The sequence below is a fragment of the Fusarium odoratissimum genome, assembly GCF_000260195.1.
Source record: "Fusarium odoratissimum NRRL 54006 unplaced genomic scaffold supercont1.2, whole genome shotgun sequence".
Lineage (NCBI taxonomy): Eukaryota > Fungi > Ascomycota > Sordariomycetes > Hypocreales > Nectriaceae > Fusarium > Fusarium odoratissimum.
In genome coordinates this window covers 2,144,742-2,167,558 of record NW_022158688.1, presented here as the reverse complement: position 1 = coordinate 2,167,558, position 22,817 = coordinate 2,144,742, and the positions used below count along the sequence as shown (strand labels likewise).

The 22,817-nt window shown below is 49.5% G+C and overlaps 5 protein-coding genes across 6 annotated transcripts; 3 read left to right on the top strand and 2 right to left on the bottom strand.

The window, feature by feature from the left end:
• Nucleotides 1-245: 245 nt before the first annotated feature.
• Nucleotides 246-5,676, top strand: FOIG_02361 (uncharacterized protein). 2 transcript variants are annotated; one of them, XM_031199655.1, is made up of 4 exons: nt 270-641; nt 695-800; nt 852-1,520; nt 1,576-5,676. In XM_031199655.1, the coding sequence occupies exons 1-3, from the start codon at nt 357-359 to the stop codon at nt 1,409-1,411; spliced, it is 951 nt and encodes a 316-aa protein (XP_031071692.1). In that variant the 5' UTR covers nt 270-356; the 3' UTR covers nt 1,412-1,520; nt 1,576-5,676. The 2 variants fall into 2 exon arrangements, with proteins under 2 accessions (XP_031071691.1, XP_031071692.1); XM_031199654.1 differs by having other exon boundaries at nt 246-641; nt 852-5,676.
• Nucleotides 5,677-6,006: 330 nt separating this feature from the next.
• Nucleotides 6,007-8,746, bottom strand: FOIG_02360 (uncharacterized protein). The gene is made up of 3 exons (XM_031199653.1): nt 7,760-8,746; nt 7,661-7,708; nt 6,007-7,600 (listed from the first exon to the last, which is right to left on the bottom strand). The coding sequence occupies exons 1-3, from the start codon at nt 7,901-7,903 to the stop codon at nt 6,578-6,580; spliced, it is 1,215 nt and encodes a 404-aa protein (XP_031071690.1). The 5' UTR covers nt 7,904-8,746; the 3' UTR covers nt 6,007-6,577.
• A 1,465-nt stretch (nt 8,747-10,211) lies between these two features.
• Nucleotides 10,212-12,261, top strand: FOIG_02359 (uncharacterized protein). The gene is made up of 2 exons (XM_031199652.1): nt 10,212-11,099; nt 11,151-12,261. The coding sequence occupies exons 1-2, from the start codon at nt 10,591-10,593 to the stop codon at nt 12,085-12,087; spliced, it is 1,446 nt and encodes a 481-aa protein (XP_031071689.1). The 5' UTR covers nt 10,212-10,590; the 3' UTR covers nt 12,088-12,261.
• A 2,765-nt stretch (nt 12,262-15,026) lies between these two features.
• On the top strand, nt 15,027-19,020 carry FOIG_02358 (uncharacterized protein). Its single transcript, XM_031199651.1, has 3 exons — nt 15,027-16,401; nt 16,455-18,503; nt 18,558-19,020. The coding sequence occupies exons 1-3, from the start codon at nt 15,985-15,987 to the stop codon at nt 18,744-18,746; spliced, it is 2,655 nt and encodes an 884-aa protein (XP_031071688.1). The 5' UTR covers nt 15,027-15,984; the 3' UTR covers nt 18,747-19,020.
• Nucleotides 19,021-19,366: 346 nt separating this feature from the next.
• Nucleotides 19,367-22,751, bottom strand: FOIG_02357 (elongation factor 3; the record flags this gene model as incomplete). Its single annotated transcript, XM_031199650.1, has 2 exons — nt 19,367-20,084; nt 20,137-22,751. 2 exons carry the CDS (start codon nt 22,749-22,751, stop codon nt 19,367-19,369), a joined length of 3,333 nt encoding a protein of 1,110 aa, XP_031071687.1.
• Nucleotides 22,752-22,817: the final 66 nt, after the last annotated feature.

The following is a 22,817-nucleotide window of genomic DNA, read 5'->3' as shown; positions in this document are numbered from 1 at the left end:
AATGTCAGCTATCAATGGACGCCTTTGCATATTATGCCATTCTCTTATCATCTTATCCCGAATGAAGGAAAATGTAGATGATTATTTGCCAAAAACACCTAAACACCCGCTAAGCGAAACAGAAGTGCTTGATTTTATAGTTACCATGTGCATAGAGTAGCAGGTTGCAAATACTCCGTAGATAGCTCCACGGCGCGTCATCTGTAGTCACGTGATCGCCTGTCAAGAAAGCTCCAGCAGCTAACCCACAAGCCTTCCTACCGCCACATTCCGCGTTTCAAGCCAATTCCTTCAACTTCAACACGCGATATCAAACATCATTTTGAGCTGACGCCGACTTTGCCCTTGGCACCCCAATGGCTTCGCGATCGCCATCTCGCGGCCGTTACAGGTCGCGCACGCGCTCACCTGCTGCACGCTCGGAACGTTCTCGTTCACCCCAGCGCCGCCATCATCACGACTCGCGGTCACCCGCCCGCTCCACATCACCTCAGCGTCGTAATGGCCGTTACAGATCTCGCAGCCGCAGTCGGAGCCGTAGTAACAGCCGGAGTCGAAGCCGCAGTCGTAGCTGGAGCCGCGGGGCTCGCGATCGCAACGACAGAGATAGGAGTGCTTCCCCAGCCGCCAAGAGCACAAAGGTATGTCGCGAACAGTCATGACCAGGTTACGGAAACTGACTTAGTACGCCTAGATTGTAGTAGAGCGACTTTCTAAAAACATCAATGAGCAACATCTTTATGAGATCTTTGGGCAGTTTGGACGCATCAAGGATCTTGATCTTCCCATGAACAGAACCTGTAAGATGACCGTCTCTCATTTATTTGGACATCAACTAATAATAATCAAAGTTGGAACAAACCGTGGCACAGCATACATACTTTACGACTACGAGGACGATGCCGAGGCCGCGATAGCCCACATGCATGAAGCTCAAGTGGATGGCTCCGCGATCAATGTTTCCATAGTGCTTCCCCGTCGCAAGCTTTCTCCTGCGCCTCCAACGGCTCGGCGTGGAGCCAACATTGATCCCAGAGTTCCGTTTGCGGGAACACGTGGGGGACCCCCTGGTGCGGGCATGGGAGGAAATAACGGCATGGGTGGTGGTGGTGGAGGTCGCCGTCGAGCATCTCCAGGAAGTCGGTACGGACCTAGGTCTGATGTGTATCGTCCAGGATCGCGTTCGCCTTCCAGATCGTCGGCTGGCCCCCCTCCTTCCCGTGGCGGTGGTGGAAGCCGATATCGCAGTCGATCCAACAACTCTTTTTCATCTAGATCACGCTCAAGATCTCCAGGTCCCAGGCGAAAAGCAGCCGGCCGCCACGATGATCACGAGACAAGACGACGCGGGAGCATTGATAGTCGCGAAGGTCGAAGTCGATCTCGCAGTCGAGGACGCGGTCCAAAATGATTCACGAGCTCTAAGGTGTAATTAATTTGCTTCGATTGGCGTTACGAGAGGATAGGAAAAGGAACAGAATAAACAACGGCCCCAGGTTTTAATTAGCTCTCGGAAACAAGTTAGTCACTTGTATCTGTCTCCCGTTTGGCAAACTGACATCTGACCAGATAAAGGTGTACGTCTTACCATGTTCGGCAACGACGCTTGTTGAGGACTCTCAAGAATCTCGCCTATCATCTTTTTGCATCAGACCGGAGGTTCGCTCCATTCTGTTACGGCCAATCACTCGCCCATTGTCCGATTTATCTGTCAATGTCCCAGTTCAATTTATGTACGTGATCTCGTTTTGGTTTCGGCGTTTCAGGACAATTGCCGCGGACGGGGCCAGCAAGGATTGCCCCCGATGCCTTTCCATGGATATGCACAAGTCACAGATTTCGGAACTGGGAAGTGGAGGATAGACTTTGAGTGCTACTGCTCCAGCCACTATTTTCGAACGTATATGGACCATTCAGGGACCAGTCACTGGTCACTAGATCCCATCTACCATTTGTTACGATTCGCACTCTCCCCGCTCGACTAAGGGGACCTGCTGTGGGCATATGAGAGACCCCATGCTTAGTGGACTAAGTCTTGGCGCAACTCAACCCTTCACGATAGGTTGATCCAACCAACACTCCATCATGCACCGAAGCACGGCAACAGTGGGATGGTTTGAGTAGCACTGCCCATACAAGCAACACGGTCTATTGAGCCAAGACAGCCTGAGACCAGGCCGGGGTCTTAGTCTTGGCCTCAGCGTTTTTCACGCACAACGGTGGCTTCTCCTATAGGGCTGAGGAGAGGCCGGTCCTACGACGCCGCCCTTGCAAGCAAGATCCATGAATCGTGAGCGACCAGGGTATTATTTGGTCTTGAGCTTGGCTCGGGTCACCGTTTCAAGAGGGGCCGCTGTCAGACTGCACCACTCGCCATACGACAGTCTGTCATGCCCTCCTGGGCAGCTAAGTCGTGACTCAGTTGTCAAAGCGAGCTCGGTTTAAACATGCACCGAACACATAGAGCGCAGATGTTTGTCACATAGCAGATCTGACACCACCAAGGGTGTCTTGACAGGCAGGATGTTCACACATTCTCTTACGCCATGCATATCGGTACAATACTGGATAAGCTGTGTGTCACAATGGTGACATCGCATCTAGGGTACAGTACACACCCCCTTGCGGGTTTTGTGACGAGATCCCATTCTGCACTGGCGTAAATCGAGGCCGTGGCAGTTTTAAGCACAGCCGCACATCGCATCACTCTCGGCGGCCATACTAGCATCGTGTATTCGCCGTCAAGAGCATATCATACCAGCATGTGATCCACTTGCATGGCGCCAATTACGAGATCCCGGGGCAGGGTACGGGTAAAGGCGCTGCCGGCTAGTCAAGCCAGGAGATTTTTCCCTAATTAGCTGGAAGCCTATAAAGGCAAGATTCTGAGGCCCGATGGACAACACCTCGGCTTGTGCTGGGGTGTCGAGCCCCCTTTCTCACATTACTGCTTTAGGAGCCTTGCATATTCAGCATGGTACGACAGAGAAGGTGGTGTGTGGCGCATAGTGTCTGTTTCGGGGACCATGACAAGAGCCTGGTAGACGGGCAGCTGTCATAGGCCTGTATTCGAGTTTGGCAGCTGTCTCTGACATGGGTGCCGTGCGCGTTGCAGGGTTCAAGTCGGTTGTGCTACCGAGGACTTATGGTCCGGCTGCGTTTTCTGTCTGATCACTCAGGTAATCTTTACCTCTGGGGTCCCCTCGGCAGCCACATTGGGACCCCACCGATCTCTTTAGGATGCTAGGTGTTCCTTTTAAGTTGACGCTATCATACATGGGAAGCCGGTTTCAGCTTGTATGAACCACGGCAGGTATATTGAGCCCAGAGTCTAAGAACAACTTTACGCACATCATCAGCGTCCCGGCATGCCTTCTCGGGGCTTTGACCTGTCCTTGGGTCTCTCTGTTATCTCCCCATACACGGGATCTTCCCGCGGCCGCCTACTGCCGCAACCCTGCTATGAAGAGCATTCTCTAGAAATATGAATAAATGGCTAATGCTATGGATTCTGGTTGAGGCTCAAATCGCCGATGAGAATATCGGTGGCTGTGCCATGGTCATACCGGTACTTATTTAGCGCATACTGAAATATCTACTTGCCTTCCTTACTCGGTCTCCGGGCCCTGGACTGGCTGGACCCTACCCAGATGCGTGGACTCTGCTCATCTGGGCAACATGTTCGTCGTACATATTCAATCCCCCTCACTGGTTTGGCCACCTGATGGGCTCGGCGCGGACGCGTTGCTGTGAGGCGCGATGTTGGATACGACGATGGTGATCCTTTGAGAAACAGCGAGAAAGCCACCTGGTTTTAAGGCCTGATCCTGGGGCGCGGGTGCGGGTCTAGATGCCGTCGACTACACCTTGCGCAGCTGATCGTGTAGGTCAACGTGGATATCTATCGTGAACCACCTTACACATTGATCTGACGAGTATCCTACCCACCTGGCCAAGGTCGATGATGCGCCATGTCTTCCAAGGGCGGAACGTGAGCCTCATTAAGAGGATCAGTGTCGCACCGACTATCTGGAGATACTGGGGGCGGCAGTAATGTCGAAGAATAGTATAACATAAACCACCAGCCTAAACCAAGACTATCTATCGGATACCTTTTACCACTTCGACTAGTGTCTCTGGAGGACCAGAACCCAGTGTGTCCTCTATTTCTGTATTTCTTGTCCTGATGCCTCTGTAGTTGCAGGCTTTTGAATTCTCTCACATGTCCATAATGCCTCGGACTCATCCTTATCCTTACCTCTATCTTCACCTTCACTTCAACACTTTGTGTGTGGCTCACTGCCCGATGTCTCTCGAATCGCAAGATCCAGACCCTCCGCCAACACCTCCAGGAGGGCCGCGTGTCCCTCCTCCTCAGCCAGACCCGCCGCCGTCTCCTCCTCATACATGGGAACTGTTATGACCTTTGAGCGTTTCTGCTAGCAATCTTTGTTATCTTGTGCCAGATTTTCTTTGTCGACCAAGCCTCTTTCCGCTTTCTTGGAGTTACAAGGGTTCTGCTTTTCTCGAAGCCAAGATCGACCTCCAAGAAGAAGGGACCCCTGTTCCGCCACCCGGAGTTCATGTCTTGGAGATCGACCTCGTGTAGGACAGTTACAAGAAAGGACAAGAGGCAGGAGAGGAGTTTACGCCAAGCATCATGTCACTTATCATGCAGCACCAAGTCCGGAGTCTCATGCTTCTCTGCATCTCGTGGGGCGATCATACCAGGATTCAACATATGGCCCGAAACAAGACTTTGGACCGAACAGGCGGAAAGTACGGGAGTGATGGATAAGCCACAGACTGACAGCGTTTATGGTGTGGGTTGCGAGATGTGCATTATTTGAGATGGGGGTGGGAGTGGGAGTGGGAGTTTTGCCTGAGACGGACAGCCCAGTCCGTTACGGTACGGTACAATACAATACGTTCTGGTGCATTGCGGAGCGTACGGTATAGGTCACGGACGCCCTGAAGGACTCTGCCAGAAGTGATACAGAGAGCTGACTGGGGTATTGGTTTGTTGGGGATGCCTTGACAGATGGATGAGTCTGGCAGAGCAGCAATCCGATGATGCGGCTTGGCGCATGAGAGACTGACATGTAACTCTTTTGCTTTCGAGGCCTCTACCATATTGTACCGATTATGAATGAAGGACTGAGCGAGCGAGTTGCGGAATGGCCCTGATTTCGCCGTTTCTCATTCTGGTGGGGGTTGATGGGTTCCGATTCCGTACCCATTCATAGTGGGCAACGATACTGATTCATGTTCCTTTCCACCTCCTGGCTCTCTTTGGTTGAAACCGTTTCCATCGTCGCCGAACTAAGCTTGTTAGTCAAGTAAGGGCAAGGCAAGGCAAGGTATCTTAGTCAATTAGTCGCTGAGCGGTATATTACAACGGCAGATCTATAGCGGGTCTATCGCGTTTATTTATCCCGTCTTGACTTTACATGCATGGCCTGTCGTCCGTCTATTCGGCGTATCTCAATATTACCACCTGTAACTGTGGATTTATTTACTGTACTTTTACCATATTTGTGATAACGAATGACTCAGCTGCCAAGGAATGGATACTGGTTACGAAACATTTACGCGGTCTGAACCTGTTTTTCTCCTCTTCTGATCTACGGATTTTCTCCTGCTGTATATATCTCCGGGATAATTGAGTGAGTCGCCTCAGTAATAACATGATACAGCCAAGACTTTACCTACTTACACCTATGCTAGCTCAGCCCAGTCTCTCCAAAGATCCACATACGACGCTTCACTTACAGGCAAAGATACGATAACCTTGTCAATCAAACGCACCGCCCGTTCTATTCCCCCTAGTTACAGATTCTCGGGCTTTACCTATTAAGGTTGTCGGCCGAGACAGCGACAGGCTTTTCCATTTCTACTGTACCCCACGAACCAGGTGAGCAATTCTGGCCGGGTTGCTTTTGCAAGGACTTGAGATGCTTACCCTGGACCTCTCGGCGGCATCTTCCGTGCGCTATGACAATTCGCTGTTTCATTGAACCAAAAACTTGCATCTTGTATACTGAATATGGCAAGTCGTGGTGCCACTTACTACCTAGCTACTGACTGGATGACAAGGATTATCTGTGTGGCAATCATAATTGCATGCATAACAACCGCGGACTTGAACGGATCTAGATCTCTCTATGTATCGACAGTATACTAAAAAAAACTTCACCAATCACTTTACACTCCTAAAGGATAATGATATCCGTTCAAGTTAAAACCCCATCCGAACTACAGTACAAGACTAATGATCCATGTCGTCGGAAGACTTGACTGACGCGGAGTTAATGAGAAGTCCGGACGACGAGTGCCATGACTGTTGCGCCAAGAAGTTCGATCCACGTTGATCAAACACTGCTTGACTAAAAGCAAGATTTGTGGAACCTCAGGGAACACACTGGCAAAAGGCAGGATGTTTGCTTCCGTTAACGACTGTCGGGGTATTGATCGAAAGATAGAGAGATCTAAACTACTGCAAAGCCAACCGACCCAAAACACCAAAGCTCAAGAAAGCGAACACAAAACAAAGAGACCAGGAGAACACCAACTCTTATTACAAGAGCGCCATCCCCGCACCTATACCCATGATACCCAGTGCAGCGCGGGCAACATGTGCTGTGGCCCGAGGAGCAGCCACTCCCCTGCTTGACCTTGTGGTGAACCACGGTGTTGCCACAGCGTTGTTCTCAGCCTCATCTGCCGGTGTAGGTGTTGGCGTATTTGTCACTGGACAACTCGCGGTACAAGGGATATCCGAGTCGAAAACATCGTCAACGCCAGCAGACTTGAACACAGGATTTTGAAGCCAGAGACTAGGATTAGGAACCGCATCGGCCTCCTTTGGGTTATTGACATTGGAGATGATGTGAAGGATACCATTGGAAATGAGAAGGTCAGTTGTGATGATCTTGGCCGAGTTGACGAACTTCTCATTGCCAATTTGGCGGACGTGGACCTCCTCACCAGTCAATGTGGTAAGAGATGTGGCATTGTCAAGGTCAGTCGAGACAAGAACCTTGCCAGGTACAATGTGGTATCCCATGACACCTGCTAGCTCCTTGGCTGACATGCCGCTGAGTGCACTGCCAACCATCTCCATGGCCTGATCTCTTGGAGCAAAGACAGTGATGTCCTGGCGATCAGCAAGATCAGGCATGAGGCCAGCTCTGAAGAGTCCACCAAGAAACGAGTCAACCTTACTTGCCATGAGGACCTGACGAATACCAGAAGGCGGAATCAACAGACTGTCAACAATCTGGATGAGTCCACCTTGAAACTTGATATCGTAGTTGATGACTGTAGCTCGATTGCCCAGCCGGGTACTGAAGATGACATCGTCAGGTTGTTTGTTGATAAGGATGTTCTGACCAGCAGTGACATTGCTCCATTTAGGATTGAGAAGAAGTGTAGGCTTGACATATGCAGGTCCCTCCTTCAGCTTCATTGTGCTTATAGTCCCCTGCAGAATGTGGTACTGAAGAAGCGGAACAGTGACCTTGGCATCGTTCGGGTCCCAAATATTGGAGAGAGGAGAATAAGGGATTTGGTTGAAAGCATCATTGGAAGGAGCAACAATCTAAGAAACATCAGAAATTAGTCGTTGCTCCTGAGGTTAGGAGAACCAGATTCAACTTACCGTGACACCCTCATAACTGGGCAGTTGCAACAGGACATCGGGAAATTTCTGAAGGCGTTAGATAACAGTCTTTTACTCACAAAGTAACACATTTCATACCTGGATCAATTTGTAGTACGTTGAAAGCTTGGGGTGCCTTGACAAAACACTGCCCAGGTCCATGGGCAGAGCTTGAGTGGCATCACCAGCAACTGCCAGTGATACTAGACTGGCAATGCCAGCAAATACTCTAGACAGAAGCATTGTGTATTGGTTTATTGGAAAACGAATGTGATGAAAACTGAGAAGGCGAGCTTGTAATGATAGGGAAATAGCCTATACACTATCTGGTCTACAACTCCAAGAAAGCGTTGACTGTGGTTAGCAGCCTTGTAGTCTCTGGTGCAGAAGTTAAGATAAAAAAAAGTTCAGTGAATCTGTTTCAGATAAATGAGTGAAATGTGAAATAGGGAGCGTGGTCAACACAGTCAAGGAGCGAATTCCATCCAGGAACGATGGGAAGAAATGCAGAAACCCGGAACAGAAAAAACGGTCATTCAACAGGGCTTAATAGGTCTCTCTAAGAGGCGAGGCCCTGACATCCTGTACGGATATCCCGCCAGTCATAGGAATTTTGGAAGCTAATTAGAGCCGGGTAACGCTTATGGTGAGGGACGCTACTAGTAGCCTCATCAAGAGAGCTTCCAGAACTCCAGCGCCTCACGAGTGAAACCCAAAAAACATCGCCAAGCCTCTGGGCTCATGGAGGGCCATTGCTATGCGGTACGGTACTTGGGAGTCTAGGAGTGTTGTAGCATCTGTCAGATCGGCGGGCATGCCGAAATCCGACCCCTGGACCCTGCTAAGAACCCTGCATTGCAAGGATTCGTTAGTGGCCCGGATCTCCGGATTGGGACTGACAACCAGGAACGAGCCACCATTTTATCCAATTGTATGAACCCGTGTTCACTTGAACATGATCAGATATCAAACAAAGTATAGTCATGGAAGATGTTCTGAGATCATCTCTTGGGCCGAGGCACTTTGTTTCTTGAGGGACATGCATATTTTTGGCACGCGTCCCGAGTAACCATCAGCCAATGCACCTTGGCATTGTTGGATCTTGTATTCCAAGAACTTCTTGGCCTGGGTGACAGCATACAAACCTCGTAAGGCTTATCTTATTGCTTCCTGACACTGTAAGAAAGAGGGGAAACCACCAGAAATAGAAAGTTGTGTAGTCAGTGATGAGACACGCCGTCATATAGCAATGCAAGAAAGCGTCGAACGTTGGCCTCGTGTAAGTGTCTGAGCATCCTCGGCCAGCTGATTACTTAAATTTGGACCATATAGTTTTGTTCAAACATGTCCAATGTACACGTAAAGCGCCCGAAGAAGCCAGCCGCTTCAACGTCGTTGGCTCTGAAACTGTCCCCAAACCCGTAGTACCCAGCCAAGGGCGATTTGATTTTCAATTTGACCATGTCCAGCTCGATCCGGAATTCCTCTTAGCACGGTGGGACGGCACTTGTGGCGTTATTCTCCAGTAAAGCTATCGGTCCCGAGTATGCGGTACGGACACCGCACGTTTTCCTCTGAAAGAGACAGACAATCCGCCAGGTAGGCAATTGTCATATCATATTCATCGGTATTTCAGCTACCCATAACCTCAGAGTTAGAACGAAGCACACACGGCTGCCGTACGGCAAGCTTTCTCGAGGTTAGTATTGATAGAGTTTGCATCGAGCCGGGGGGTTAGAGCACCAGACCTAAACATGTCTGGCCATTAGTGCACCGAGTTCAATGGATGTTTGCCGAAAGGCTACCTAGCTGGTCATAGATCCTAGGTCGGCTGGGTTCCGTCCGGGGCGTGCAAGTGGAAGGGGTTTTGAAGTTGCACCGGGCGTTGACCTAGACGGTAGCTCCTGATCGCCATGCATTGTTGGTAAGTGGAAATAGAGTTGAGGAGCTTGAATAAGCGGGAGGGTTGTGAGGTTTGTCTCAGCCATGGCAAGTTTGCTCTCACGAGCGACTCGTTGCCTTTCTACCGTGCTCGCTGAAGCTATAACGCCAGGTCAAACGGGAAGTCGGGAGAGGCGGATGATCCATGGGCACTATTAGGTACTATTAATCAAATGAAGCCATTGTCGGATGAACCGGAAGATGGTCGTAATAGGCAACCTCTGCCCAAGGAAATGGCGATGTGTTCATACAACTGGGGGTAGCGGAATCTCGCCAGATCACGCTTCGGTTCCTGCATAGGGCGGGAACTAAAACTCAAAGAAAGTTCTATTGTTCCAGCCATCGAGGTAGTGCACACTCGAGTTTGGCCTAAAAAGTTTGTTATCGATGACCACGCTGAGGATGATGGTGATGGTGAAGAGGATGGAATGTAGTGACCATAGTTCAGTGGAGCTAATACAAGTTGACGTACAGTGTTTTCGAAACAACGCACAGTGATATACACGACCAGATTGCACAGTGTCTACCTACTTAACACTGTACCTATACCTAATCCGATCGACTTACAATCCATCTCATCCCGTTCTTAGCAACTCGTCTTTGTCTTGCCAAGCAATCAGCGGATCAACCCCGTTCTCGATCTCTCCATACAGTGATGGCTTCATCATGTTCAGCTTGACTGGGCTTAGCCTTTCCTCTTCTCAGTGCCACAATTCTCTATCATCCGCCAGATCTTCCCCCTTAGCCAATGAATTCGATACGTGATCCCATTGTGCGATTTCTGGCATGAAAGAAAAATCTGAATTTGGCTTTCTCCTTGACTAGCTATTCATTCCTTACCTTATATTGGTTCCTGACTAGCCCAAATCACCATGGATCATGAATGTCACTGTGGTGTTGAATCTTATCACAAGACTTCTCCCTTCTAAACAAATCCAGCCTCTTCAGTTTTATTCACTTGAATCTCATTTCTCACCTGCTTGTTTGACATGAATAACCCATATCGAAAAAGTAGTTACGGCGGGCATGACGGCCCTGGCCCGACTGATATGTCACGAAGGTCTATGGACGCCAGTGGCCCTCATGAGGCAACCTCAACAGGATACCGCCACAGTACCGACCCTGGACGAGGCTCAGGTTCAGGTGGCCACGGCGGCATGTTCAGTATTCCAGAGTACTCGAGCCCTGCCTCAGAGTCTGAATCTACATCTGGCTCAGGAACTCAAATCGACGAGCGAAATCGATACTTTCACTCAAGGAGAGTGAAGCCAGGCGAGGTTGAGAAACCGTGGCTGGAAAAAACCAACCCCAAAGAAAAATGGGTGACCATCTTTCCCATTCTTGCAATCTTCCTCGGCCTCGTGGGTTCTGGCTTTCTTGTCTGGGATGGCATTCGAAGCGTAGTCAAGAACAAGTATTGTCTTGTTATGGACGAGGATTTCAGCCAAGGTCTGAACCCCAACATTTGGACTAAGGAAGTCGAAGTTGGTGGCTATGGGTATGTTGAATCATGATGTCTCTTTTTCGCTTACACGGCTAACTCTCATAGAAATGGCCAATTCGAGCAGACAACAAACACAGACGAGAACGTCTATGTCGAAAATGGCAAACTCATCATTAAGGCGACTTTGCAGGATCCCAAGTTAATGCAGAAGAACAACGTCATCAACCTTCTCAAGGCCGGCACTTGCACCTCTAAAGTCTGGTCGAACTGTGTTACCTCCACCAACTTGACTGCTGGAAATAACAGCGTGGTTCCTCCCGCGCGATCTGGTCGTATCAACACCAAGAAGGGTGCCAATATTAGGTACGGCCGTATCGAGGTCACCGCCAAGCTCCCTGAAGGTGACTGGCTCTGGCCTGCTATTTGGATGCTCCCAAGGCAGAGTGTCTACGGTGCCTGGCCGAGATCTGGCGAGATCGACATCATTGAATCACGCGGAAACAATTGGACGTACAAACAGGGCGGAAACGACATTGTTTCCTCGGCGCTACACTGGGGTCCCAACTCTGCCAACGATGGCTGGTGGAAGACCAACAACAAGCGAAAGGCCCTTCACACCACCTATAGCGCTGGTTTCAACATGTTTGGCTTGGAGTGGTCTGAAAAATATCTCTTCACTTATGTCAACACCCGACTCCTCCAAGTCACATACACCAACTTCAAGAAGCCCATGTATAAACGAGGGGGGTTCCCCGACGTGGATCAGAATGGCACCCGGCTCACTGATCCATGGACTGTCTCACCTAATGTGAACGCGCCATTCGATCAGGAGTTTTACCTCATCCTCAATGTCGCCGTGGGCGGCACGAACGGGTGGTTTGAGGATGGAAAGTCTGAGAAGCCATGGTACGATGCCTCGCCAACGGCTAAAAAGGACTTTTGGGATGCAAGAGAGCAGTGGTATCCAACTTGGACACAACCACAGCTTGAAGTTAGCCGAGTAATCATGATGCAACAGTGCAATGGCAATGAGGATCTATGAAAATGAGAACAAAGTACTGAGCAGCGATCCAGGTGAGAACATTGTTTGATGAGAGAGATTTAGATTGAATATATCACTTTGAGGCTAGTTTTACGGTACAAATCTTTCGATCTGAGGAAGTTCCTTTTTTAATAGAGTTGAATTTAAACGAAAAGGATGCCATGCAAGTTCCACCATACCTTCACCGTTTAACACATAGTCAATACGCGTGTCTCATAACATGTCTGACTCCATCTTTACGGCATTTAGACACCAAGATTCAAGTGCATGGTTTCAAAAATTCCCATCCCTTGTACTACCTTTGTGTTAACTCACATTATGTATCAACAGCCGCTTTTACAACTTGGCGTTTAGAAATCTTTTTACGAACCCTTGGGGATCAGATTAACACTGCAGTTCGTGTCCATTGGCTTTATGAGTAAGCTGAGCGGTACCAAGACCATTCATGTCCAGCTTTTCGGATAAAGTCCTGTGTAATGAATCACGAGCTACTCAGGCTACCGAGATGTTTGCTTCAGCTGCCCACCCATAGGTAACTGATTCATATCTGATCTTCTGTTTTCTCACAACCATGACTCAAGTATGGTGGATTACAATAGCATTGAGGAATTCAGCGTGTCAGGCAATACGATCAAACTTCGATAGAGACGAGTTAATGGCCACAAAGGCTGGTTGTGACCACAACACTGCCTCTTCGGCCCGTAGGATAGGAGCCGCCGAGCTCTGACCTTCTGACTGCGTTCTGCATGGGTGTGTGAAGGCGTCTCGTGCCAAGGCTATACGTATCTTGGTATTTGTAATGAATTGTTGGTGGTGTTTGAACCGGGTCTGCGGAACGAGATTCTACTAACATGTCGAAGGCGGAGGCGCCGAACTTCGGGAAGCGTAGAGGGGTCCTAAGTCCACCAGTGAATCTATCAGGCTAGTACAATAACGTCGAAAAGAGTTCAAATTGACCATGAGAGTTGCAGTGAGTTCTGGCTCGAGTGTAGGAAACCAATCCAGATCCGGATCATATGAACGTTGCGGTGCGCTTACGACTGGTATTAGCTCAAGGTACCAGAAGAAGATCTGCAATATGAGGGCTATAACAGGTGAATCAGAATTCAATAACGGTAACTAATTGATCAGAGAGTGATAGTTTCAGATACAGAACCGTCATATAACTCCAGTACACATCACGGTTTGCATCAAGATTCAACGCCCATCGGTATAGAGACTCGTCGCTTCTCTTCAAGATAAGTATAAGGTTGTGTGCTTGATGAGGCATTGTCACAGAGCCAACAGCTACTGTTAGTTTCGGTAAAGCTGAATCGCTGCAGACTCATGTAGTGCTTAGAGTCTTGTCACTGGGTAAATAGACGAGGGGAAAGCCAGTAGAAGAGAGCCAAGGCGTGTAAGTGAAAAAAAGAGTCTAAGGCGGAAGATTTTGATTTTGAGCCAAGTAGCCGTTCTACTTCAGAGCGGAGAGGACGGAAAATGTCCATGATATGATTTTGATACCGTTTCCACTGCCTAAGGAAGTCCTAATCCCATCTTCACTATTCAAGTTTGGTAATTCGTCATCCGAGAACGAGGGAACCAAATATAGATTTCAAGGCTCAACACTTTAGATCTATTGATGGCTGAGATATGATCGACAAATGTGTGAAACATGTTAAAGCAAAATGACAGAAGTGCGGGGGTGTGATATGTGAGCTCGGATGTGCCAAGTGTGCCGAAACACATCGGCACTCGAGCAACAAATGGGACTGAAGATGGAGAAGCAGTCTTCAGCTGTAGGAGCTCTTGGGCGGGGACCTGCAGAGGATGGCTATCTTGGCAAACTGACTCTTGTGCCAACCGTCTTTCTGCGATGGTTAGTAGTGATAACTGATAAGTAGAATCTCGATCGCTAGGATGCCGCAAGGGTCTAGGCCATCTGCATTGATGGCCTATTGATGAGTGAGAGGCCGGTTCAGGTCGGCAACAAAAGCACTTTAACCAAGGCTTCGATTCGCGACTCGCCAGGGACATTCGATGCATTCCTTATGCCATTCATTACTCTCGGGACGGCGCGAAGTTTGCAGCCATTAAAGCCACAGACAATAGTAGACTCTGGGTCGGCCGGTTTGGTACTGGGGAGGAATGTATGATGACAATAAATGTGGGCAGTACCGAGTAAGCGTAACTCCCGACCCCGATTAATAATGGAGGATACTTCTGTTTGTAATAAGGTATGTTGCGTTGGTAGTATGAAGCTGTTATTAAATCCAAGTTGCCGGCTGTAAGTTGATAGGTCAAAGTGAGGCAATACACAGTCAAGGCTTTTGTTCCTGCATCAATTCAAGCCGATGCAGGTACAGGCTCGTATGCTCCTGTCTCCACATCAGACTGCATTTCCTACTAACAAACATTGTGGCCGCCTTCCCTTTCCCGGAGCTCACAAACAAGCCACACCACGCCACTGAAGCTGTCACAGTGACACTAAGGGAGGGACAGATCTATCCCGCTTGCCCAATTTGCGTATCAATCGTGAAATGCGAGTATGTGATTGGTTTATCTCTAAGATCCCTCTAGGCCTAATACAGAACATACTTTATCCGCAATTCCACCTCAGCTGAATGTGACTGCACTCAACCAAAACACCAACACCATCGAAACTCGTGATAGTGGGAAGCAAAAGATGGTCTCGATATCAAAAATACAGCTGTAACTAAATAAAGAGGCCTCTTTATGATAAGCAGGCTATGGATCGATATGGAATCGCTCATCCACAACTTCATGGTCCCGTCACCCTACAGGTTCACCCGTGTTTACAGGTTCCGGCTCTCCCGCTTCAACCGGTTTGCAGAATCAGACGCCACTTACAGTACATAAATTCTTTAGATCCAAGTGGCACGGTCCAAGAAAGGCAGTACTTGCCACATTATTACGTTCTGACTTCCTGATATGGGTCGTCCCTATTGATCCTCTTGTTTGAAGATCCGTGATAATAGGCTCGGCTCTCGATTCAAGCTTGGCATTCACGAGCTGGATGAGGTATCGGTTAGGTTTCAGAACGACAAAATGCTAACAACAAGCTTTGTGCCCACATGGACTTGTCTCGTTTCCAGCCACCCGGGACAATCTCTTGAGCCATGCGCTGGACCCCGGTCGACTAGTCTGAGACACGCCTACACCAAGACCAACAGTCTGGGATCCTCTAGCCACACTTTATGGCTCCAACATAATCGTCACCCCTCCGCTTCTTGCGCGCTATTCCATCTAGACCTAGGGCTGTCCGGCTCGACGTTGGTCGTGAGGCTTGCCTAGGGTCTAGTCGTGGTCCTCCAAGTGGATGCCCATGATCCGCTTCTTACAGCTTCTGTCGCGATGCCCGACCTCATTGTCTCGCTATCTAGCCGCAGTGGCGTGGTCGCCGCATACTGGTTCTTCCTCCGGGCAAGAGAAGAAAACTTTAATATGCTTGTCCCCGATTCCTTGGCTGAGTCTGGCGCAGAAACTTAAACACTGAAGCTCAAACAAGTTTGTTTAATTGAACCAGTAGTTGCACTCTCTGAGGTTTGATCCTCTCATCTCAGACCTTCACTCACCACGATCCTTCGATCCTTCACTCCATCCATTCTTTCTTCTGTCATTCGCTCAATAGGTGCAACTTCCTGTCACTCCTTTAACCTGTCTTTCTTTGATAGAGATATTCATGGTTATGAGTCTTTGAAACTTCACAGTCCTTCCAACAAAATCCATATACGCGGAATTGCTTCTGCACAGATCTTCAAGACAGCCCAGTAACAGACTTCTTGTTCTTCATATACGACTTCTTAGGGTTGTTCTACAGCGGGCTTTGTCCCTAGACGCACAGTCTTTTAGAATCTTGCTTTTGTACTTGCCAAGTCTTCGACAAGCACCGTCAAGATGGGTATCGGCAGTTACTTCAAGGCGGATATCCCGCCTCAGACACCGATAGGACCTCCTCCCAGGAGGCCTAGCCACCGGCCATCAATGTCCCTTCATGCCCCAATCATCGAGGAGAAGATTCCTCCTGCTGCCGTAGTAGAGCTACATTCAGCAGCTGGGCCCAAGTTCACTGCAGGCCCTCCTTCAATTGCACCGTCATCCAAATCAGGGAACAGCAATCTTCTCGATGATATCAAGCATGAGGTTATGGTCAACTACCTGTACCAGCAGCAATGCTCTCAACTCTGGGTTGGGGATGGCTCTGGTGAAATTGAGGGCGTTCTTCTTCGCAAGTCTCGGGGCCAGTATATGGCTTGCCCACCTCAATTGGGACAATCTCCTTTTGCAATCGCTTGCACGGCTCTTAATGTTCAGGTATGTACAACTTGTTTTCCTATGGCAAGAGTGATTACTGACATATATCTCAGTGTGCGATGACTGTCAACTCTCGTGTCATCAAGACCTTCCTCCAATGGTCTCCTGATGCAGTGGATGTTCCATTGATGAACGGCCTTCGTGTGCAGATTCTGCCTACAGTAAATGACCTCCCCCGAGCTCGTAAACATCAGTTCGCGGCTTTCATTGCTTCAGATGGTCTTCTGGTTGTCTGGGATGATGATGCACTGAACTTGATGGCGCGCGCCAAGATTATCGAATCAGAGCTTATGGAGCTGGTATGGAACTCTGGCCAGTCAATTGATGAAGATGAGAGAGACTCTACTATTGCGGCGGAGTACGAGATTGATGAAGAGAGTGGTGAGATCAAGCCGGAATCTCGACCAGTTCACCTGCAGAATGCTGTCCTTGTTTCCCTTACACTCCTCCTCGTCATGGCCTCCCTTGGAGCTGCGTGGAGGCAGCTGGCCGTGGAGATAGCCATCGATGGTGACTACAAGCGACTTGGTCTCGTCGCTCTCTTCCCGATCCAAATATTCTTCTCTCTTTTCTTCGCCCAAGTCATTGTTGGTTGTTTGGCACAAATCTTTGGTCCAATTCGCCAACTGACTATCAACTCCAAGTTCTATTCAGCACGCCCGCCACGAAGACTCCAGGGAGCCACTTTGCCTCATATCACCATCCAGTGTCCTGTCTACAAGGAGGGTCTGAATGCCGTCATTCTTCCTACCGTCAAGTCCATAAAGCAGGCCATGTCAACCTATGAACTGCAGGGTGGTTCTGCCAATATGTTCATTAACGACGATGGCCTTCAGCTCCTCAGCGAAGAGGAACGTGATGCCCGTATCGACTTCTATGCCGACAACAGCATTGGCTGGGTTGCACGACCCAAACACGGCGAGGATGGCTTTATCCGGAAGGGCAAGTTCAAAAAGGCTTCAAACATGAACTTTGGCCTCATGATTTCTTGCAAAGTCGAAGAGCGCCTACAGCTCATCAAGCGCCCTGCCGATTGGAGCCAGTCTGATGAAGCCCTTGCTTACGAGCAGGCTCTCAAAGATGTCCTCGAGGAGAATGGCCGGGCTTGGGCTGATGGAAACATCCGCGTTGGCGACTATATCCTTCTCATTGATTCTGATACTCGTGTTCCTACTGATTGCCTCCTTGACTCTGTCTCTGAGATGGAGCAGTCTCCTGATGTCGGCATCATGCAATTCTCTTCTGGTGTTATGCAAGTTGTCCACACCTATTTCGAGAACGGCATCACCTTCTTCACCGATCTTATCTACACTGCTATTCGTTTCACTGTCTCCAACGGCGATGTTGCTCCCTTCGTCGGCCACAATGCCATCCTTCGCTGGTCTGCTATTCAGCAAGTTGCTTACCAAGATGAGGATGGTTATGACAAGTTCTGGTCCGAAAGTCACGTCTCGGAGGATTTCGACATGTCTCTTCGTCTTCAGTGCAATGGCTACATCATCCGTCTCGCTGCTTGGGCCGGCGATGGCTTCAAGGAGGGGGTGTCTCTGACCGTCTACGACGAACTTGCTCGATGGGAAAAATACGCATTTGGCTGCAACGAGCTGCTCTTCAACCCTATCCGCACTTGGTTATGGCGCGGTCCTTTTACGCCCCTCTTTCGCCGCTTCTGCTTTTCCAACATTCGTTTCACTTCCAAGATCACTGTTGTTTCTTACATCGGTACTTACTATGCTATTGGAGCTGCCTGGATCATGACCACTGCCAACTACTTCCTGATGGGTTGGTTCAATGGATATCTCGATAAGTACTACCTTGACTCGTGGCAGGTGTGGTTCTCTATCATCCTTGTGTTCAACGGACTCGGTAACCTCGCACTTGCTATCATGAGATATCGCTCTGGCGAGCGAACTCTGGGCTATGCCATTTACGAGAACTTCAAGTGGACTCTTATGCTGGCTGTTTTCCTTGGTGGCCTTTCTCTTCACGTGAGCCAGGCTCTTTTGGCACACATGTTTGAGATTGACATGAGCTGGGGCTCCACGTCTAAGGAGGCTGAATTCTCCAACTTCTTCATTGAGGTTCCCAAGGTCTTGAAGAAGGTAAGTTTTCTCCATCAACATCTATTACGGTCACATGCTAACAAATTACACTAGTTCCGTGTCTCTATGACATTGTCTTTGCTGGCCATTGTCGGTCTCATCATAATGGCTACCGCTGACTTCATTCCTCATTATTGGCGGATCAACGACTTTGTTGCAATCCTGCCCATGGCCACTGTCGCTGGAAGCCATCTCATCCTGCCTTTGGCATTGAATCCTGCCCTTATGACCTTTTCATGGTAGTTCTGGTTCATGTACCGCCCCAAAAGCATGTCTATTCCTTTTCTTTCTTTTGTACTGTCTTTACATCAGACCTTGATTCAACGGAGTATAGAAGGATCATACCCAGTAACATTCGTTTTCGTGGCTAGGCTTTGAGAGCCTGCCTGTATATATAATAACAGATAAATTCTGATTCAAAACGGAGGTTCAATTGAAGTGGATTGTCGAATCATTATTGCTTAGAACATTAACTTCTATTGATACATATTCCGTCACCTCGATATCAACAGTGACATTTGCTCTCATTCTACGTCTCACTCGGTGAATAAGCGAACGAACAGTGTAGTTGAAAAATCGAAAATCATCACAAAACTAGGGAGGCGAATCTGTAGAAAGTTTGACTTGATTCAAAGCCGTCTATCCCAAACCAACGCCTCTATACCATCCGTTCAGGTCTATCTAAGTATGTAAATACCATTCATTCTTCATAGCGAGATACCGCATCATGCATAAATGAGATGATGCCTTCATTCTCCTTTTGTAAACAACCGCCAGATTCCGCACAACGTGGAGACTTGTTCATATCCGCATAGTCTCAAAACAAAAACGCACATAAGAGCAAAAAAATCCAATGAACTTTTCTAGTTGTCCTCGTCGTCGGTGTCAGGAGGGTGAGGAGTACCCTTAGGGCTATTGAGCCATTCAATGTGACGAAGTCTGCGGCGGACCTCACGCTCCTTGAGCTCCTTCTTGGTCATCTTCTTCTTCTTCCTGGCCTTGAACTTCATATCCGAGTTGTCCTCGATACCGCTGTTAACAGCGCTGCTAACAACGGAGCTGGCGGCAGTGCTGTTGACGCCACTGCTGGGACGGCTGTCCTCAAAACGATCGAGACTGACGGCAGCGTTTCCTCGAAGGGCAACACGGCCATCACGGACGTGCCATTGCTCAGAGCAAAGGGCACCGACAAACTCTTCATTGTGAGAAATCAGGATAACACCACCCTTGAAGTCGCGAATAGCAACTGCAAGACCACCAAGGGAGTCACGATCCAAGAAGTTGGTAGGCTCGTCAAGCACGAGAAGATGGGGGTTGTTCCACATGGCTCCAGCAATGACGACCTTGACCTTCTGACCTCCGGAAAGAGAGCCAATCTCGTTGTGGTTGGCGATCTCAGGGTCGAGTCCGAGATCCTCAAAATGCTTAGAGATGACCTTGGGCTGAAGCTCACGGTAACCAAGACCCTCTCGGGAAGCCTCGTGATCGTCGAATTCCTGGACAAGCTTGTCGAATCCAAGCTCGGTAAGAGTCTCACGAGAGATCATGGTGTTGTTCTTGGGCAAGAGACCACGCCACTTACTGTTGGAAGTTAGTATTGCGCTTTGTTGTAAAACAATGGAAGAGAACTTACACTTCGTATTGGAAGGTCTTCTTGTACTTTGAACGACCAACTAGAGACTCGATCTGGCGTGGAGACTTTCCATCCTTCAAGTCAACCCACTTTTCCATCTGAGCACGGTCGGCATCTGACAGAACACGAGTCTGCTTCATGTGAACCTCACGGTCGTCACCGTGCTGGTAACGCCACTGAAGGTACTGGTTAGGGGTCTTCTCCAAGTGCATCTCAACGTGCTCTAGAGCGTGCTGCTTGATATAACCAATACGAAGGTTGGGGTGCTTCTCAACCTTTCCGGTGGTAGGGATAGTCTCGCCGGTAAGGAGCTTGATAAGAGTCGACTTGCCAGCACCGTTGGGGCCAATGATAGCAACACGAGAAGACAGACTCAATTGACAAGAGACTTCCTGCAGTGAAGGCTTCGTCGCACCGGGATAAGCGTATGAGACGTTGGACATGCGGATAATAGCACGAGTCTGAGACTTAACACCAGTCAGGATACCAGGAGGAGGGAACTTGAATTGGACGGTAGAGGCGGAGAGAGTGTAGTAGCTCTTGGCCTCGGGGCGAATCTTAACGAAATTGGCCAGGTTACCTTTGTAACAAGCCAGCTTCTTGTTAGGCTCGTAATGGTAAATATCAGTTGTGACATTGTCCAGGAATCCGGAGTCGTGAGAAACAATGAGACTGGTGATGTCGGGATGAGACTTGAGGTAGTTCTCGAGCCAAGCGATGTTGGCAACATCAAGATGGTTAGTAGGTTCGTCCAGAAGGAGAACGTCAGCACGCTGGAGCATAGCTCGGGCCAGAGCCAGCTTCATCTTCCAACCTCCAGAAAGGGAACCAACTCTCTCAGCCTGTCGACCCTCGGGGCCAGCAGTGAAGCCGAACTCGGCCAAAACCTCAGAGATACGCTCACGGCCTTGAGTGGCAATCTCAGGGTCCTTAGCAACGAACTCAAGAATGCTGATGTCAGCGTCTTCGCCCTGGTTGTGCTCGACATAGCAGGTACGGAGAACGTCTTGAGGAGGGAATCCCTCGAGCTTGCCGTTAGCAATGCTTCGCATGAGAGTAGACTTTCCAGCACCGTTGCGGCCGCAAAGACCATATCGGTGACCTTTGAGGAGTCGCAGGTTGGTGTGTGACAAGAGCAGCATACCACCATAGGCGAGAGAGAAATCGGCGTTGACAATCTCGACCTCACCGTCGTCCTCCTTCTCAGGAACACCGTACCGGCGGTGGTCCTCATCAACATAATGCTGCTGAATAGTGTCGGCAATCTTTTGAGGAGCCTCAGCATCCTTCACGAAACTCTTGACGTAGGGAGCAATTCTTCCAGAGATGCGATTGACGAATCGGTAGTTGACATCGATAGCAACCATGTCGGAAATATAGGGACGAGCCTGCTTCCAGAGGTCCAGGCTTCCAGCAAGGCCGCCGTTGGCCTTGATCTGCTCATCAAGAATCTTGGCTACATCGTCTCCAGCGGTACGAGCGACAACGTCCTTATCGTCACCCATAGCCTTCTCCATAGTGGCGAGGGCACGTTCAGCGATCTCGCGAACCTCAGGGAGCGAGGCTCGGTCGCAAACGCTCTTGACACCAGGGATCAGCTTGGGCAAGAAAGTTCGGGCCTCAATGGGGTCGTGGACCAACTTTGTCAAGTTTTCGACAATAACGACAGTCTGTCGGAGAACCTCCTGGGCAGTGGTGGGGTTGTTAAGAGATCGCTCGAGGAAAGGGGTCAGAAGAGCCAGGACGGGTGAGGTGACGATGGCGACGAAGGTAGTCTGAGACAGAGCGTGAATAGCCTTCTGGAGAGTCTGAGAAGAAGGGTGCTGCATGGTATCGATAAGAAGAGGGATACGAGGAGCAACATCGTCGTTGGAGAGAAGGGTAGTGAGAGAGTTCATGGTGTGGACGGCTTGCTTCTCGACCTCTGCCTTCAAGTCATGCATGCCATTCTCGACGATGGGGATCAAGCCAGCGAGCTTAGCACCCATGGCCTCACGGAGGATATCCTTCTCAAGAGCCTCCTCTTTGGTGCCTCCAATAGAAATTTGAGCCTTATCGGCCATCTTCTGAAGAAGCTTGTAGGCGCCAACGGTTCCCTGCCACTTTCCGGTCTTCTTGGAAAGGTACTCGGTAAGAGCAGGAAGGAGACCAGCGACGAGAGCCTCGGGGCTCAGGATGCCAAAAGCGGCATCGAGGCCATACTGGGCGGCCTCGCGGACGACAGCGCCCTTATCAGAGAGAGCATCGAGAGCGCAGCCGACAAGACCGCCATCCTGGAGGAGCAGAACAACCTCGCTGACAGGCTGTCGAGGGAGGAAACGCTCAAAGACGGCACCTAGAAGGTTCTGACTGGACTCGCGACGAAGACCCGACTTCTTATCAGCGGCAGCCTTCTTGATCTCGGCAATTATGCCGTACTCGTTCAAGCCGGCAACGCCAACCGAAGAGAGGATAATCTCGCACAGGCCATAGCATGCATCTATCGAAGCGGCCGAGGTCTTTGCAGTAAAGATTGTGTTGAGGAGGTCGTTGATGGTTTCTTGAGATGGCGGGGGCGGGGCCTCATTAGATACCATCGTCGGGTCCTGCGACGGCGGCGTAACGGGGTGAGGCATCGTCTATCGTTTTCTTCGTATAAGCAAACAAATATATACGATTAATGGGCCTCGTTGACTATTAGG

Bases quoted from the DNA above. Each gene is read 5' to 3' on its own strand.
- FOIG_02358 (XM_031199651.1), top strand. From the start codon at position 15,985: ATGGGTATCGGCAGTTACTTCAAGGCGGATATCCCGCCTCAGACACCG. The intron at 16,402-16,454 runs GTATGTACAACT...CATATATCTCAG, and splicing joins GCACGGCTCTTAATGTTCAG to TGTGCGATGACTGTCAACTC. The intron at 18,504-18,557 runs GTAAGTTTTCTC...AAATTACACTAG, and splicing joins TTCCCAAGGTCTTGAAGAAG to TTCCGTGTCTCTATGACATT.
- FOIG_02360 (XM_031199653.1), bottom strand. From the start codon at position 7,903: ATGCTTCTGTCTAGAGTATTTGCTGGCATTGCCAGTCTAGTATCACTG. The intron at 7,709-7,759 runs GTATGAAATGTG...TAACGCCTTCAG, and splicing joins CGTACTACAAATTGATCCAG to AAATTTCCCGATGTCCTGTT. The intron at 7,601-7,660 runs GTAAGTTGAATC...GATGTTTCTTAG, and splicing joins CCAGTTATGAGGGTGTCACG to ATTGTTGCTCCTTCCAATGA.
- FOIG_02359 (XM_031199652.1), top strand. From the start codon at position 10,591: ATGAATAACCCATATCGAAAAAGTAGTTACGGCGGGCATGACGGCCCT. The intron at 11,100-11,150 runs GTATGTTGAATC...TAACTCTCATAG, and splicing joins GTCGAAGTTGGTGGCTATGG to AAATGGCCAATTCGAGCAGA.
- FOIG_02361 (XM_031199654.1), top strand. From the start codon at position 357: ATGGCTTCGCGATCGCCATCTCGCGGCCGTTACAGGTCGCGCACGCGC. The intron at 642-694 runs GTATGTCGCGAA...TAGTACGCCTAG, and splicing joins CAGCCGCCAAGAGCACAAAG to ATTGTAGTAGAGCGACTTTC. The intron at 801-851 runs GTAAGATGACCG...TAATAATCAAAG, and splicing joins TCTTCCCATGAACAGAACCT to TTGGAACAAACCGTGGCACA.